This window comes from Nematostella vectensis, chromosome 14 (assembly GCF_932526225.1).
Source record: "Nematostella vectensis chromosome 14, jaNemVect1.1, whole genome shotgun sequence".
NCBI lineage: Eukaryota > Metazoa > Cnidaria > Anthozoa > Actiniaria > Edwardsiidae > Nematostella > Nematostella vectensis.
The window spans coordinates 6,031,070-6,047,958 of NC_064047.1; the positions used below are offsets into that span (position 1 = coordinate 6,031,070).

At 42.2% G+C, this 16,889-nt stretch overlaps 2 protein-coding genes across 3 annotated transcripts in view; one reads left to right on the plus strand and one right to left on the minus strand.

The window, feature by feature from the left end:
• The first annotated feature begins 1,082 nt into the window (after positions 1–1,082).
• On the plus strand, positions 1,083–8,476 carry LOC5513875 (collagen alpha-1(XII) chain). Its single transcript, XM_001634075.3, has 9 exons — positions 1,083–1,212; positions 3,019–3,069; positions 3,842–3,980; positions 4,473–4,586; positions 6,089–6,282; positions 6,570–6,790; positions 7,459–7,641; positions 7,749–7,933; positions 8,292–8,476. Exons 1-8 carry the CDS (start codon positions 1,098–1,100, stop codon positions 7,926–7,928), a joined length of 1,197 nt encoding a protein of 398 aa, XP_001634125.2. The 5' UTR covers positions 1,083–1,097; the 3' UTR covers positions 7,929–7,933; positions 8,292–8,476.
• A 954-nt stretch (positions 8,477–9,430) lies between these two features.
• The window catches only part of LOC5513873 (dynein axonemal heavy chain 5), a 77,139-nt gene continuing 69,680 nt past the window's right edge, over positions 9,431–16,889 (minus strand). The window contains exons 88-97 of one of the 2 annotated variants that reach the window (XM_048721435.1): positions 16,137–16,272; positions 15,500–15,639; positions 14,886–15,050; positions 14,321–14,515; positions 12,904–13,134; positions 12,467–12,655; positions 11,667–11,879; positions 11,088–11,216; positions 10,302–10,508; positions 9,431–9,960 (exon numbers count right to left, since the gene is read on the minus strand). In XM_048721435.1, the coding sequence (XP_048577392.1) occupies positions 9,757–9,960; positions 10,302–10,508; positions 11,088–11,216; positions 11,667–11,879; positions 12,467–12,655; positions 12,904–13,134; positions 14,321–14,515; positions 14,886–15,050; positions 15,500–15,639; positions 16,137–16,272 (1,809 nt within the window). In that variant the 3' untranslated portion in view covers positions 9,431–9,756. Of the gene's footprint in view, positions 9,961–10,301; positions 10,509–11,087; positions 11,217–11,666; positions 11,880–12,466; positions 12,656–12,903; positions 13,135–14,320; positions 14,516–14,885; positions 15,051–15,499; positions 15,640–16,136; positions 16,273–16,370; positions 16,499–16,889 lie in introns of those variants that run through there. The other variant, XM_048721434.1, reaches the window with a different exon arrangement.

The window sequence follows — 16,889 nt, forward strand, 5'->3', positions numbered from 1 at the left end:
TGTGTGGGTCTTTTTAGGCTTCTTCAGAAGAAGAAGTATAGAAATGAAATGTTTAAATCCAGCATATACTGCTGTGTCCAGGAATAATGTTTAGGAACATAGTGATAAATTACGAGAAGTATTTTAATCGGCAGATTTATCTGCCAAAGAAAAGTTTGGGGTACTGAGAACGTTCAGTTTTTAAAGTTTTGAGTTAAATTATATTCTCGCGTTTTCAATCACACGTGCACCTTGTGTTTTTCATTTCTGAGTTGCGACTGGCTTTCGGTCAAGATGTTGATCGCGCGTTAAGATTATTCATCACGCGTAAGAAGCGTGTTGCTAGGATATGTGAGCGCTAGTCTTTTCTAAAAAAAAAAAAAAAAAACTTTTGATGACAACAGACATCTGTATGGGAGGTTCTCTTGATCTCTTGATTTAAAAGGACATGCCGACGATGAAAAACGACGGATGATTCTCGTCTGTTATTGGATATCTAAACTCCTTATATCGTTGACTAAGTTGGCGTTTCCGAGTGGCGACTGGTTTTTGGTGACGCAGTTACGGTGGCCGTTGTCAGTTGGCCGTACATATGCACTAAATCAACAAGAACGCAAAGCTAAAAAAACAATTCGAACTTTTTTAAATGCTGGCTGTGCGTTTATTGATATTTTCTCGGCGACAATAGCTAAGAAGGCGATCCTCTTTGATGTAGTTTGGTTGTGATCGATCTAAAGCTGTGACAGATGCAGAATACGAAAAATTCAAGAGTCATAATTGACGTCCACCAAAACACATACTTGTAAAGGAAAGACAAAGGGTGCACGTGTGACTGAAAACGGGTGTAATGACGAGTTAATCGTGTGACATCTTTCATGTGGGGATGCAAAATGGCTTTGTAAAACTGAAAATATTGATACTCAAAACCCAAACCTTTCTCCTCAAGCACCTCTTTAAATGTGTTTACTTTCAAAGTCACGATAATTTTGTTATCGTCAATAATCTACAGCTAATCGCCTCTAATGAACCTTTTGTCACTGCTAATGGCCCATTAACGACAGTTATGAGCCATACATTCCTGCGGGCCTTATTAACCAATTCGCCGTCTCTATGACAACATGTTGTTGCCAGGACAACATACGCCCCCTGCTGGCTATATAGACAGTGGTACTATCTTCAATCAACCCTTCATTTTATCATTCATCCATCTACTGCATCCCAATCCTGCTACAAGTAAGTCAAGGGAAACGGATTTAGATTTTATAACGTTTTTTCTAAGCAATCGTATGGTATAGATAGTTGTCCTGTATCAATAGTTGTAATAGTTATAGCACTTTAATTATTACTTAAGATATTAATTTAATTCGGGCTTGTAAATGATTTCATTCGGTAATTAGATCGATTGTTAGCTTCAATTCGGTGTGTTGCATTTTTCAGTTAATGATTCCACATTAGTTTTTTCTTCTTGTTCTCTTCAGTTTCACGCAATATTGTAGAGCCTAATAACCTGAGGGAAACTATCTCTAGAATAGGTCAAAACAATCAGCTGAATTTTTCGCGACGAAATGTGAAATTGTTGGGCTTTGAATTGCCCTATAAAAAAGGCAAAAATCGGTTTCTGTATTGTTTATATATAGGAGAATCGGACCGAATTACATTGTTTTATAGTAAATAGTCCTTAATCTTTTTAAAGGTTAAAAATTTTGTCGGAATTTTTTGGTGGTTTGTTTAAATGCCAAAAATGAATTGTCACAGACCACGGCCTGAAATCAGAGACTGAAATACACAAGAATCTGTAAATTAACCCTAGGCATTAGCAGAAGAGCCACAAACAAAGCTCGCAGAGCAGAACTAGGACAATTCCCCGTTATAGTCGATATAAAAGCAAAAGCAATATCATTTTGGGCGCGCCTTCTGACACTTGACGAATACAGAATAGCAAAGCAAGCATATCTGAACCAAGTTACAAAACTTTCCGAACTCGCGGAACTGGGCAATGGAAACTAAAGCACTTTTGTTTCAAAACGGTTATGGCTACTGTTTGGAGTACCAAAGCGAGGCCACCTTAGACTCTAAATCTATAAAACAATTTTGTAAAGAATTCAAACAGAGATTAGAAGATATCGAAATACAAGATTAAGGATCAAGCCTTTTCGACGATAATTCCAGACCAATTAGAGGGAACAAACTAAGAACATTCAGATAATTCAAATCAGAATATAACAAGAGGATTATTTACTAAAAGTATCGAATATAGGATATCGTAGAAGACAAACAAAACTAAGAATAAGCGACCACATACTACAAATTAAAAGAGGTCGGTACAATAAAAACTATATAACACCAGAATCAAGGGTTTGCCCGCGCTGTCAGACTATGGAAAACGAAGAACATCTTTTTGTAAAATGCCCAATTTACAAAGAACTTAAAAATACTTTTCCCTACAACTAAATAGACATTTCCCAAACTTTACAGATTTTATAGCCCCCCAAAAACACCACAGCATTGTAGCTAAATACATTTATGACTGCTTTTTGATTAAGCAAACTCACTTTTAAATATTAGAGAATAATGGCGTATGTACATCTTTGTTCACGGCACTCTAATAAAATCTATGTCTATTTCTATGTCACTTTAATAGAATCAAAAAGCCCAAACTGTCGCGATCTCGTACCAAAACAATGAATACAATACACCAAAAACTGGAAATCGACTCTACTGAACATTGTTCAGTCTGCCCTGAAGAAGTCTTATTAAAGACGAAAATTTGGCAGAGTCGATTTCCAGTTTTTGGTGTATTCTATGTCACTTTACATACCCCTGTTAGAGCCGCATTTTCACCAGTTCACTTTCGCTCTAAATTTCAGTGACATCCTCAAAGAAAATTCCAATAGACTCACTGCTTTTACAATTTTAAAATATTTTTCAAAATTGGTCGATGGTTCTATGTGTACATATGTAGATATCGTAATTACGTAATCGTCTTGAAACTTCGTTTTTTCTCACATTCTTAAGAACTTGTTGTTTTTTGCTTTCTAGTGATAGCGGGCTACTCAGTCCTCGTCTTTTGCGCTTTTCTGGCAATTAAAGGTAATATCATGACTTGTCATTTATTTTATATTTTATTTTATAAGTCCCGTAGGGTGTTTGGGGAGAGGGAGGGGTGGGGGGGGGGGGGGAAGAGAGAGAGGGTGAGAGTGAGCGCTTGTTTTTCTGAAAACAGTGAGCTGAAATAAGCTTTGGTTGTTATACCTATATGATTGTAACACGGAGAGGTGTCAAGACTGGAGTCGCCACTGTCGGGTCAGGTCATGGGCTCCAAAGTAGGGGCAAATCAACTTGGTATTTTACTGTAGTGTCACTGAGTTTACTAGGACCAGGTTATTTTTAGACGCGCGGATGAGCCAATCAGATGCGACCTTTGTGTTTTAGCTGAGCTCAACTACACGAGCAGTCTCAGATAAAAATTTATGTTCTCTCTTTGGTACTTTGACTTTCGTTTCTCTCTTCTTCAATATGAACTAACCTACCTACGACTTTTAAATTCTAGCTTGCAATTTTTTGGTGAACAAACAAAACAAACGGATGGTAGATAAAAAATATTCTACCTAACTGAAATTTGCGCGTGCAGTCTCACGTCACTCGCGCGCGCAACCAACGTCAACGCGCGTCTAAAAATGGCCTGATCCATGGAAATGCGGGGTGACCCGTATATAAAACAGATAATCGGCCCTACTTATCAGCCCCTCGAGAGCTTTTCTTAGTTTCGTGTATTCCGAAAGATCTTTAGATTCACCAGGGCCCGAGCGAGTATATAGGTATCCTAAAAATTCATTTGTAGTTTTCTTCTTGTATTTTCCAGCCAGCGCCCAAACATGTTCCAGCAGGCCTGGTTACCAATGGATCAAGCAGGGATGCCGAGTCGACATCCACCGGTCGATGACCCTATTGTTCGATGACCGCATCAACTTTGACGATACGGACCCAAATTACCTCAACGGGTATAGAACACGCTATAATAAAGATAGCATATCTTTATATTGGACGCTTTTTAATAAGAATTTAAGAACGGCTTAACCGGAGGCTGAGCCGTTCATATTTTTGGAGCGTTTTGAGGCTAAAAATGTTCTTATGGAGGTTTTTGTATATAAGATTATGATACCAAAACAGTATAAAAACGAATATAAAAAATAATTATACAATATATAACAATAGCATTTTAGAACGCTAATTTGTACACATTTTAAAAAACTCATAACTCTAATAAAAAACTATTTTGCTGCAAATATTCAAAAAAGCAAAATTATTCCCTTAGGGGAATCTCGTATCCGCCCCTGATAGATAAACCATATGTGTTATGCCATCCAGGCAACTCCACCAGAAATTCTGGTGCCTGGTGATAATGTTATAATGTCTAGCCACGACGTCGCATCCTTCATTAATAAAAGAACATAAGAAAATAAGAAACTGATAGCTTGCATGTGTTGCTCTAGACTTGTCTGCAGATGCATGGATGCAGCCATTACTAATGGACGTTCGTGGTTCGCTATCGAAAGTCTGGGAATGTGCTTCACCAAAGCCGGTGTGATCTCTTCGCACTTTTCGACGTAAGTAACATCATGACGATAATCGTCTATGACAAAAAAATTCTCATCATTAAAATCAAAATGATCATCTATATCAACAAAATGATTATCATCAACTAAATCATTATTATCTTTGTAATTATTTTCTTATCTTTGATCGGCAGCTTCGTCATAATCACCATTTGAATGAACAACATCATTATAATCGTCATTATTATCATTTCCGTCGTCGTAGTCATCAATCACTTCTAAAAACAAATCGTAAGGGTTTGCGGTGATGCGGTAATTTGCCGTAAATCTGGCGCGGTTTTTCGGTTTTTCCTATTTTATTCCACTGTATTGCGGTTTCTCTAGACTGCGCGGTTTACGGTTATTGTAGCCTGCGTGCAGCCGAAAATAGTTCCATTATTAATAATGGAGCTATTTCCGGCTGCACGCAGGCTACGGTTATTGACGGTCTTGTGGTTTTTGGCGTTTTTCTGTGCGGTTTTGCAGTTTTCAACCCCCCATAACGACTACAACATCATCATCATCGTCAGTAACATTATTGTAATTATTGTTCCTGTTGTTGTTTTCATCATCACATCATCAATAATCAATTGAGGTTCTAGAGTTAGGTAGAGGAGGAAATATAAGAATTAAGGAACGAAAGAGAATGACACTCTTAAATGATAAGTAATGGTATAACTCCAACTCCTAGCTAACTCGAACTTACTCCAAGATCCCTAGATACTAATTTTCAGTCATTTTCAGTCATTTCTACTCGGATAACTGGAAATCCCCGCTAAATCGATCTGTCTTTCGTTTATGAGGAGTTAACGACGTTCCATCAAAAACAAGATTCCATATCAAGAAAGTTTAGCCAAAAATTGTCGTTTTTCCCAGACGCGGTCACTTCCATATAAGAAAACTAATATATTCGTTATTTCCTTATTTGGAATACCTCCAGATTCTTGTAATTTAAAAGGTTGCCGTACCGTAGGTGCTTCGCAAACTTTATGACTTGTATTCAGAAGAAAAAAACTGTGACTGTGACCATCTTCAGTCACTGGAGAAAGTCTCTGAAAAGAAACTAAAATTCCTCGGTACCAGACCCCTGAAACGACAACGTTTTCTTCATATGAAAGGCCGCGTCCACACGTATCCGTTTTCTATTTGAAAACGGAACCCTCTTTGTTCCGTTTTCAATACAATTTGCGTCCACACGTTTTCATTTAGAAATGGCGCGTCCATTCGCAAATGATAACAAGCTTTACAGCGCATGCGTACACGCGCATCAAGTGGACTGGACCTGAGTCATCACGTCATTGTTTTCAAAAGGTTCCGTTTTCGTCCGTCCCCACGGTACCAAAAAGGTATCGTTTTCAAATTGTTCGGTTTTTTCGGTCACCATTATCGCGGACACCTTTGGACGATACCCGTATCCGTGGTAAAACGTCGCGTTTTTAAATGGAAACAGATATGTGTGGACGGGGCCATAGAAACATTAATGGGTGCTGACTATTTGCCGTTGTATTCGACAGCTTTCCTCTAGATCCTGCAGATAACTGCTATGGTCCTGTCTTGCAAAAAAGCAACATAACATACAACGGAATACCATGTGTTGGAAGCCAGTTCAGGGCATACTTCTACAACATTCAGGTTCCATTAGCTTCGCCCCCGATCGAAGAGCCCCTGTTCTCCCCACTCGAAGAACCTTTGCTTGAGGAGCCGCTGCGTAAGTAACACTCGGTGCAGGTTCGGTTAAAATTCGTGATGTTTCGGCACTTTTTATGCAGTATTCCTCTATTCCGATTGACGTGATAGATGCACACCGGCGAAACGACTTAGATGTGGGCGAAACGACCGGTTACCGTGCGAACCAGGCTTTACGGCATAACGTTTGTAGCAAGCATGCCGACATTGCTTTTTAGGTTGATGTTTCTTCTACGCACGTGTAACCTATGAAAATTCTCACAGCATAGTGTGAACCAGACTTAAACAGTGTCTTTTCCCTTCGTTCAGTTTGTAGCAAGAAGGCAGACATTGCCTTCTACGTGGACGTGTCAGGAAGCATCGGGCAGAATAACCTGGAGCGAGTGATCGCGTACATCCTCAAGTTCTTAGACAGATTTGACTTCGCTCAGGACAAGACCCGAGTTGCAGTTGTCGAGTACGATGTTGTCCCACACACCAAGCTGACGCTTATGGGGAGCGGTCTTGCATCAATATCTGACATTCGAGAGGTACGAACAGGGCGGGGCACGGACGTTTAGGGACGGACTCGCAGGGGGGGGGGGGGGGGGGTGCATTTGTTTCAGCGTTGTATGCATTTTTTCTGCCTGGTTTGGATTGCATGCATTTTCGACCTTTTCATCGTGTATGAATTTGTTTTGTTCCTTACCTACCGGCACCGGGGGGGGGGAGGGGGGAGGTGCGGGTAGGATGGGGATGGCAGTGGAGGTGGGGAATGGCCTTTTAATCACTGACATTCGAATGCGAATATCACTTGATAACAAAACGGCTATTTTGAAAGATAGATGTTCCATTGAAGGTACCTCTGCCAGTCGCCATTTTGTGATCCTAGTAAAATGCCGAGTGTAAGCATAGTTATTTTCGAGGTTTCAAAAAGGGTTTGCTGAATAGGGCTAAAATATTCAGAGAAATTATGCACTTCCATGGGCTTATCTGAGAAAGTTGCTGCAATATTTTAAAATCAATTTGATAAATGGACTGCAGTACTTTATTGTAGATAGTTATTTCGAGTTCTCGTCACATACTTTCTTGGCCAAAAACTGAGATATGGCTTACTATGGCTCTTTAAGTGATTTATTCTTGTCAATGATATACAAACACTTGTCTTAGGCTTTGCAGTCACGTATTTAAACCAACACTCGTCCTGCCTTTTTGTTAGATCGTAGCCAGCCAAATAAGGTTCTCTGGCAAGTCAACACGAACCGACCTTGCGTTGAAAAACGCGCAAAACTTGTTCCAGAGGGAGCAAAGGAGTGGTGTTCCCAAGACCCTGGTGATCATCACGGATGGGAGAAGCTGGTATGATGACACATTGCTGAACGGAGCTATCGCAGGTATTAAGGTAAGTACTGCCAAACCTCACCTCACCTCGCCTCGCCTCGCCTCGCCTCACTCCACCTCACCTCGACTCACCTCACTAAAATAGCTTCTATCATTACCTACCATTAGGCCTTGGGCGTGAAAACTCTGGCAGTCGCTGTTGGAGATGATTCAATGCTTGAATTGGAAAGACTCCAGTCGATCTGCGAAACACTCGACAACGTTATTAAACTCGGAGAGTACGAGAATCTGCTCGCTTCCGCTGATACCACACTCAACAAGCTGGTCCAGACAGCCTGTGTGCTTTAAGCCATGTAAGTTATCCTAGTATCAGATATAAGGAGAGTAGCCCATATACATGCATACGGGACACCGGCCCCGCTATGCCAATAGGCGACTTGCACTTTCTGAGAGGCAAGTTCGAGGACTCCAGCTTTTGGCGGCAAAATAACAACAAAACAAAGTCATTCAGCGCTTACAAATCAACCAGAAAATATAGGTCTAAATGTGGGCAGCAAATATATATTTTTCTGTCGGTCCCAGGTCACTCGAGCACCTGATTTATCCAACTGCCCTCAGAATTTAGGTTAGTGGGGTTCTAAAGTATTTTGACTTTGCTCATTCTCGCGCAAACGAGACTCCATTACTGATGTACTTTATCTCGGATTGCAGGTTCATGTATCCAAGACAGCTTCTCACAAGTAAACAAAGAAATCTAAAGCAGAGGCATAGAAACGATAATAGTAAATTATGATGATATTAAAGGCTGGAGATTAATTAATGTTTTAATTGAGAAGCTGCTGTCTATACAATTGTCTTACAAATACGAATAATAAACTTATATTTCTCGATCAGTACCATATGCCACCAGATCAGTTCTAAGGAACTAGAGGTCATTATCTAACGGGAGACAGGAGATGTTTAACAGAAATGGTATAATACGTGACTAAAAACTAATAAGATCATTAATTTTTTAGGGATTTAAGGTCATAATCACGGAGAGTGGAGATGAGATGTCATGGGTGGTAATCGAACGAATCCGGACTTTTTCGAGAATCATAAAAACATATTACCACTAGGGGCGTGGCTGTGCCCCCCTCCCCATTGCTTTCTTACTGCCTCTATATCGGGGCCTGTGGCCTATTGCAGTTCACAGCTGCTACACATGAGGTTTCCAGGAGAGGTGACAATCAAAAGTCATCCCCAATACGCGCGCGCTCTTGACCTGCTTGAAGGGACAACCGTTTAATATTATTGAAGGACGAGATTCAACCAGGCAATTCGCTGGTAAAAAGGAACGGGTAACAAATGTAGAACAGATACTAGCCTCCTTCGCAAGCATATCTGAGTGCTGGGAAATCAGAGACCAAAATGAAGAGAAAATCTAGACACGGGACCCCTGTTAAGAGGTCGTGACAAACTGAGGGGGAAGGGGACGGGAGGCAGATACAACAGAAAGGCCTTTGACCGCCATCGGGAATAGAATCTGAGAGTTGAAAACGGAGGAGGGTAGGCGAATACCCTCGTACCCCACCTCGAAATAAGTTATTTGTAGTACACACACCATGGCTATCCCAGTACAATTCTGTTTTTTCAAGAATTCAATAATCTCCCCGCCGCACACAAAAAAGCACTATACAGGATGTTAAAATTATGAATATGTTTTTCTGGGCGCAATTGTAAACGTACAAAAATACTCTTCACACAGAAATAATAAACATCGCGCCCAGATGTGAATGAAAACATGTTAAAAATTCCACACACGCACTAATTTAGTCAGTGTCCGAGAATGAAAATAAAAAACCCGGAAGTTAAGAAATGATCACGTGACCATAAACTAATTTCCTTTTATCCCATGAACAAGTTTTCACGTTTTTTTTCTATTTCCAGTTAGGTCTGGGCTAGATTTTGGCATTGAGTAACCTGTCCAATACCTTATTTGGTATCAAGAAGACATATTGCCCTATATTATTATGTAATTATATAGCCAGGGCACTGCCTTATTTGGAAAAGGCAAACGTCATTTCTTATTAGGTATCATACAACATACTAAGGATCGAAAGCCAAGCTACCTTATTAAATGTTTAAAATACAGAGTGATGCTTATAGCTTTATAAGGCAAGTCAAGCTTATTGCATTATTTAGTATCACAGAGTAAGGCCACGCCCCTTAGAATCCAATGGTCCGGATGCTGGACTGTCTTCAGATTAAGACAGAAGATATACTCCAGGTCAGTCCTCCTCGGCTTTTTGTACACAGGGCATTCGTACAGCTTAGGGTCGCGTCCACCTGTGGTATTGACCGCGTAGACGTGTACAACCGGAAGTGGCGTAAACAAGACCTGGAAAACACATGTACCGACTTAGCCTGACTAGCTTGCTGTAGCCCTTCTTTTTACACTCGATTATTTTTTACAATAATATTCTAATAATAATAACAATTTCTAACAACAGTGCCGTAGCAGGCCTCGAAATATTGAAGGGGGGGGGGGAGGCGATACAGGAATATTAAGAAAATATTTGGGGGCACAGCCACAACCCCTACTGGTCATTTCCTTATAATTTTGAAAATATAATATAATATACATGTATATATTTGGGGGGTGCACGTGCCCACATGGCCCCGACCCATGCTACGGTCCTGAATAACAAGAGTGTAAGACACGTGACTCCGCATCCCTACCTTTGGCTGCGGCTCGACAAGCTTAGTGTTACGTCGGTCCCAGCCCGCCCCGTCCAGGAAGAGACCATAGACGTACACGCCCTCCGCGGGGGCTGAGGATATGTCCTCTCTCATGTACCGCGTGACGTCATTACTCAGTACCACGCTGTCTAGCGCCCAGCCCTTGTGCGCACGCGTGATCTCTTGTCGCATGGCTGTCAGGAAGCCCTGTGGGTCGATAAAAATGTAGTTATTTGCGGTATTCACAAAGTTGTTGTTCTTTCTTTCGTTATCATTACGTAATCATGATCATGAATCATTATATATTCGCTTCGTAGCGTTGTGTCTTTCACTTGACGGCCTCCACAAAATAACAAGTTCTACTTTGTTTTAGGAGGGGAGGGAGCGACGCCTGCCTAAAAACGCCTGCGAGGAAGGCTATTGATTAGTTAGAATGTCTTGATATTTAATCAATTTGTAATTTGTATTTTTTTTTGTTTATTGGCCAGCACTGAAATGGTTTCCAATCACGTCACTTCTCCGCAATGCACTGACCAATCAAAAAGCACCAGATGTAATTCCTGTTAGTTTGAATGACGGAAACCAGAACTATTCAATAGCGTTCCCTGAATACTGTCGCAGTAATGAAAAAGGTTCAAAGACAAATAAATGAATCTAAAAAAAACAATATTTTACAGTTGAAGCCGCCGCAAAATGCCTTATAGAGAGGTGTTGCTCTTTAGTATTACGTTAAAACTCGTTAGGCATTAACATAAACATGTAACTGTCAGGAAATCTATAACATACCTGCGGGTTGAAGAATCCTGTCATCCAAAAGGTGCTGGGCCTTCCGTCGAAAAGCCAAGAAGAGAACTGATTATTTCTCTCAATAAGCTCCGTGAACCAGAAGCCAAGCGTCGCGGAGTCCCACGAGATCTGGCGAGAACAGACATAAGCGTAACTACTAAGAACTGGTCAACATAACGTAATGACTGTGGGTACAAAACGCTGCGACATTGCGCGGTTATCGTTGTATGTACAAGTCACGAAGTCCCACGAGATTCGGCGAGGATACTAAGTTCCTTATCGTCATAAAAGTTTCCTGGATGTGGTAGTCATTTGCGTGTTCGTGAAACGTGTTCCGTGTAGGTGTAGTGTGTTTGTGTCGTAACTTTTTCCACAGGGCTGGTTCCTTACCGTCATAAACGTTTTTCAGGATTTGATAGCTATTTGCGTGTTCTTGAAACGTGTTTCGTGTGATGTGTTCCGTGGTGTGTTCGTGTCGTAACTTTTTCCTCAGGGTTTTTATGATTTAATAGTCATTTGCTTGTTCGTGAAACGTGTTCCGTGTATGTGTTTCATGTACGTACGTGAAGTGTGACGTACCTTCTTCCACAGGGCTGGTACCCTAGCGTCATAAATGTTGTCCAGAGCGTCCTTGAGGTTCTCGCTCATGATGATGGTACCGTCGATAGCGAGTTTGAGGTCGATGAGAGTTGTGCGCACCGCGGTTATCACGCGCTGCATTCGATCGATCTCTTGACGCAAGAAGATGTTCATGGACGTTAGTGCACCCATCTTTTGAAGCCTTGATCGTACCTGGCGAACAAATAAATTTAATAAATGTTGGGAGCTAAAATCCTACTTGTAGCTGGGATGCTCAATTCAAAGAACAAATCCAAGGCTACTATAATAAACGTACTTTGCTGTTACCCTACGATTAATGTCTGATAACGGAACATAGCTTAGGTAGAAATTGTTTTTGTTTTTGTGGAGGTAGAAAGATCGGGGAGGAGCGACGAAGGAGAACTTTGAAGCGGAGGCGAGAAAAAACAAACCGAACTTACACGGGATAAGGATTTTTTTCCTGGATAAGTATAAGGACAAAAGGTAAAAATTTTCTACCTTTCTTAACGCTTACGCCCTTCCCATCACCCTCCCGACATTTTGCCAACTCTCCGTGCTCCTCTCCTTCCCTCGCCTTTCCCCTCTCTCCATTCGACGTCCGCCTATCCCTCTCTTACTCTTTCCTCCCCTTGCAATACTATTTCTCCAAACTCTTGCGGCACAGTCACGCTTCTCCATCCCTCTCCCCAATTCGTCCTACCAGCCCCCCCCCCCTGCCCTCCCCCGACGTTCCAGGATCCGCCCCCCTCCCTCCCCCCGTGCATTCCGGTTTCACTAACCTCATGGGGTACATAGTCCGGCGGAAGTTTATCCAGCATTTCATTCGCTTGTTTAAAGACAAGAGATTCCCTTGTCTCGCCACCGCCTCCGGAACTGTCTTTCGGCTGAATGTTCACGATAGTCTCTAGCGTGTCATTCGTTGTCTTCGTCTGGTATGTGATATCCGCGTTGGAATGAAGGCCAAACACCTGAAGAGGGTGAAATACGGGACAACAACAATTATACACAGAAAAGGAGTGAATAGACTGTTGTCCAAAACAGTGTTGGGCCAAAGGGTGGCTCCAAGGGTTTAATAGAACCACCCCTTTAAGCAAAATGGTACCCAGTCCTTAGAAGCAGACAATTGAGGACTTGGAAGACTTTGGTATTGATTACCTAAATTAAACCACCCTTTCGGATATTCAAAACCCGCCAATGCAAAGTAAAAGGGACCTACCTCTGGCGTATCAAAGAGTGGCATTTCCTCAATGTGACTGCGGAAGTCGGCGACTTGCTGGCAGTTGGGGATTGTGTACCCCTGATAGAACTTGAAGGAGCTGTGGAACATCCCTTCACTGAACCAGACACGGGCGTAGGTGTTTAACAAACGCTTGTCGAAGTCATCTGTCACACGGCCGCCATATTGGACCTCGCCGATCATGTAATGCACAGTGATCCACGACACACCCTACAGGGGAAGAGGAGTGGCGAATGACTTGTAAAAAGACAATAAAGGGATGGAAGACACGACACACCCTTCAGGGGGAGGGGAGAAGTGAATGTCTTGTAAAAAGACAATAAAGGGATGGAAGACACAACACACCCTACAGGGGGAGGGGAGAGGTGAATGACTTGTAAAACGATAATAAAGGGATGGAAGACACGACACACCCTACAGGGGGAGGGGAGAGGTGAATGTCTTGTAAAAAGACAATAAAGGGATGGAAGACACAACACACCCTTCAGGGGGAGGGGAGAAGTGAATGTCTTGTAAAAAGACAATAAAGGGATGGAAGACACAACACACCCTACAGGGGGAGGGGAGAGGTGAATGTCTTGTAAAAAGACAATAAAGGGATGGAAGACACAACACACCCTACAGGGGGAGGGGAGAGGTGAATGACTTGTAAAACGATAATAAAGGGATGGAAGACTCGACACACCCTTCAGGGGGAGGGGAGAAGTGAATGTCTTGTAAAAAGACAATAAAGGGATGGAAGACACAACACACCCTACAGGGGAAGGGGAGAGGTGGATGTTTTGTAAAAAGATAATAAAGGGATGGAAAACACGACACACCCTACAGGGTGAGGGGAGAGGTGAATGTCTTGTAAAAATTATAAGGGGTGGAGAACACACGGCACATCCTACAGGGGAGGGGAGAGGTTAATGTCTTGTAAAAATAATAAGGGGTGGGGAACACGCAACACATCCTATAGGGGAGGGGAGAGGTGAATGTCTTGTAAAAATTATAAGGGGTGGAGAACACACGGCACATCCTACAGGGGAGGGGAGAGGTGAATGTCTTGTAAAAAGTTATAAGGGGTGGAGAACACACGACACATCCTACAGGGGAGGGGAGAGGTGAATGTCTTGTAAAAATAATAAGGGGTGGGGAACACGCAACACATCCTACAGGGGAGGGGAGAGGTGAATGTCTTGTAAAAAAATAATAAGGGGTGGGGAACACACGAGACACCCTACAGGGGAAGGGGAGAGGTGAATGTCTTGTAAAAAGATAATAAAGGGATGGAAGACACAACATACCCTACAGGGGGCGGGGAGAGGTGAATGTCTTGTAAAAAATTATAAGGGGTGGAGAACACACGACACAATCTTGAAGGAGCCATGTCACATGAGGGGAGAGGCCATACCTTCTTGATGTCGATATCATCTAGATGATTCTGTATAAACTGCACGCTCGCCGTTAGATCAGCAGAGTTGAACTCGTAGGGGATATTCCACCCGAGAGGCCCGAACTTCCTTCTCTCTTGTACGATAGTGTGCAAGAAGGCGGTCGCGTACAGCATGGGCTTCCATTGAGGCATGTTCGTTACGTCCAGTTGGTCCTGTGAGGGGAGGGGGTGGGGGGTTAGCAAAATATATAAAGTAATGAATGTAAATATTATAAGAAGCACGATAAAAAGATAACACGCAAGTCGGATCTACGGACATTATAGCCGAATTTGATTATAGCAGAATTCGTTGTTGCGCGATCGACGACGGCAGAGGGACGATGACGGCGTACACGTTGTATTTCTCCGCTGGCTAAAAGAAAAATGTGGTAGTGCGCGCTGAAATCTTGCGTGTGCGCCGTTCTAGACTCTCCGCCGTCGTCGATCTTAAGGTCCCTGATGACTCGTGTTTGTACCTGAGTGATGACTGCGTATTATTATTGAAACTTGCACCTTGAGATGCATCAATGACTCTTGTTTTTACCTGGGTTATACCCGCGTACGTTCGCTTGAGCCCAGCCTTGATTCCCTGCGGTGGCTCATTTGTGAACTTGATGCTAGACTGTAGGAAGGTGATGGGAAACTTCGGATGGACCTCGGTGGTGATCCACAGACGGAAACTCTCGTTCACGTTTTCTGTGCTGATCACCTAAAGGTAGAGGGTAGTACAGATATTAAAAAATTGGAACGTGAATCAAAAACATAGGCAGGACATGTACCAAAGAAAGGCATTAACAATGAAAAAGAATAAAAGGCGCTCTACACCGGTGGGAGAACCTGTGAGTTGCGTCACAAAGCTTCCTTTTTTTGGTAGAACCAATCATGATGAAAACAGGGATGAATACAAAGGTGTCCTCTTTAAATGGTTCTTACACCGGGGTAAAAAAAAACTGAAGGCGAAGCGAAATATTAGGAACAAGAACTAGAGAGAGAATAGGACGAAGATGGTGACGAAGAAAGAAGAAGAAGAAAAAAAGAAGAAAATGACAAGGACTAACAAAAAGAAAAAAAAATACAAACCGCAACATGAAATGAAAGATTTAGCATTTGTAAACAGCGGTACTCTCAGAGCAAGTGGCATTTATATCATGTGCTCACCGTTTCAAGGAGCTCGTCCATGAATCCTAGACCGAGATGACAATTCTGCAGTAGAACCCAGCCTCCCTCATTCATAAACTGTCCCAGCAGTCTTCGCGCGTGTACCTCCTGTCCTTGACCCATCGAGATGTTGCGGCACTCTATAAGACACGTGACATAGTAACGCAATTCAGTCACGAAATTTCACAAGAACTTAATAACGCAATTTCAGTCCCAAAGAAAGGCACGTAACACCCAGTAACGAAACCCTATCAGGACTCTCTACAACACACTTAGTAAGGCTATGCATTTACGACATAAGACACGTGACTTTCTCTAACTAAACCCTATTATGGAATTCTACTAGACACTTTTAATAACACAATTCAGTCACGACACAAGACATGTGACACTCTTTAACGAAATTGTCACGACATTCTACAAGTGATATTTCGTAATGCTATTTTGTCACATGATTTAGTCATGCAACATTTTCACGCGTGGTTCAGTCATTTAAGTCTATTAAATTGGTATTTTAAGTCTATTAAATCGGTATTACATATATGATAGCAAGCAGAGAGCCTTAACTGGAAGTTCCAACCCGTCTTAAAGTTGATTTAGGGCGCAACTGTAGAACATGTGCCTCAACTCTCCTTACCAACTCTTAGTTTCTTGCCGAGCGCCTCTATGGAAGCGGTGGGGTCAGACCCCATCGACAGGAAGCAGATCATCGGTGTTCGGTTATCACTCTCCTCCCACATGGACTCGAGGTTAAGGATGACGCCCTCAGCGTACTGCGAATGACAAGCAGTGAGTCGTTACAACAAAAAATATTAATGGTACAATGATGTCAACGTTATCTCTCCTCCCACATGGACTCGAGGTTAAGGATGACGCCCTCAGCGTACTGCGAATGACAAGCAGTGAGTCGTTACAACAAAAAATATTAATGGTACAATGATGTCAACGTTATCTCTCCTCCCACATGGACTCGAGGTTAAGGATGACGCCCTCAGCGTACTGCGAATGACAAGCAGTGAGTCGTTACAACAAAACATATTAATGGTACAATGATGTCAACGTTATCTCTTCTCCCACATGGACTCGAGATTACGGGTGACGCCCTTGGCGGATATAAAGCGAGCTTTTAAGATACGGTTATCATGACTACCATGGCAACAAAATATTGATGGACACAATAACGTTATCTCTCCTCCCACATGGACTCGAGATTACGGATGATACTGCGAATGAAAAGCGAACCGTTAATTAAGAACTAGGCAACCTAAGGCATATGCACGTTTATGTAAAAAATGCCTTTGTTAATATTAGAAATTTGATTGGTCAAGACAAAATTACCACAAAAGTTACACTTAAAGCTAAATGCTGCCTAACGTTTATGAATATTTGA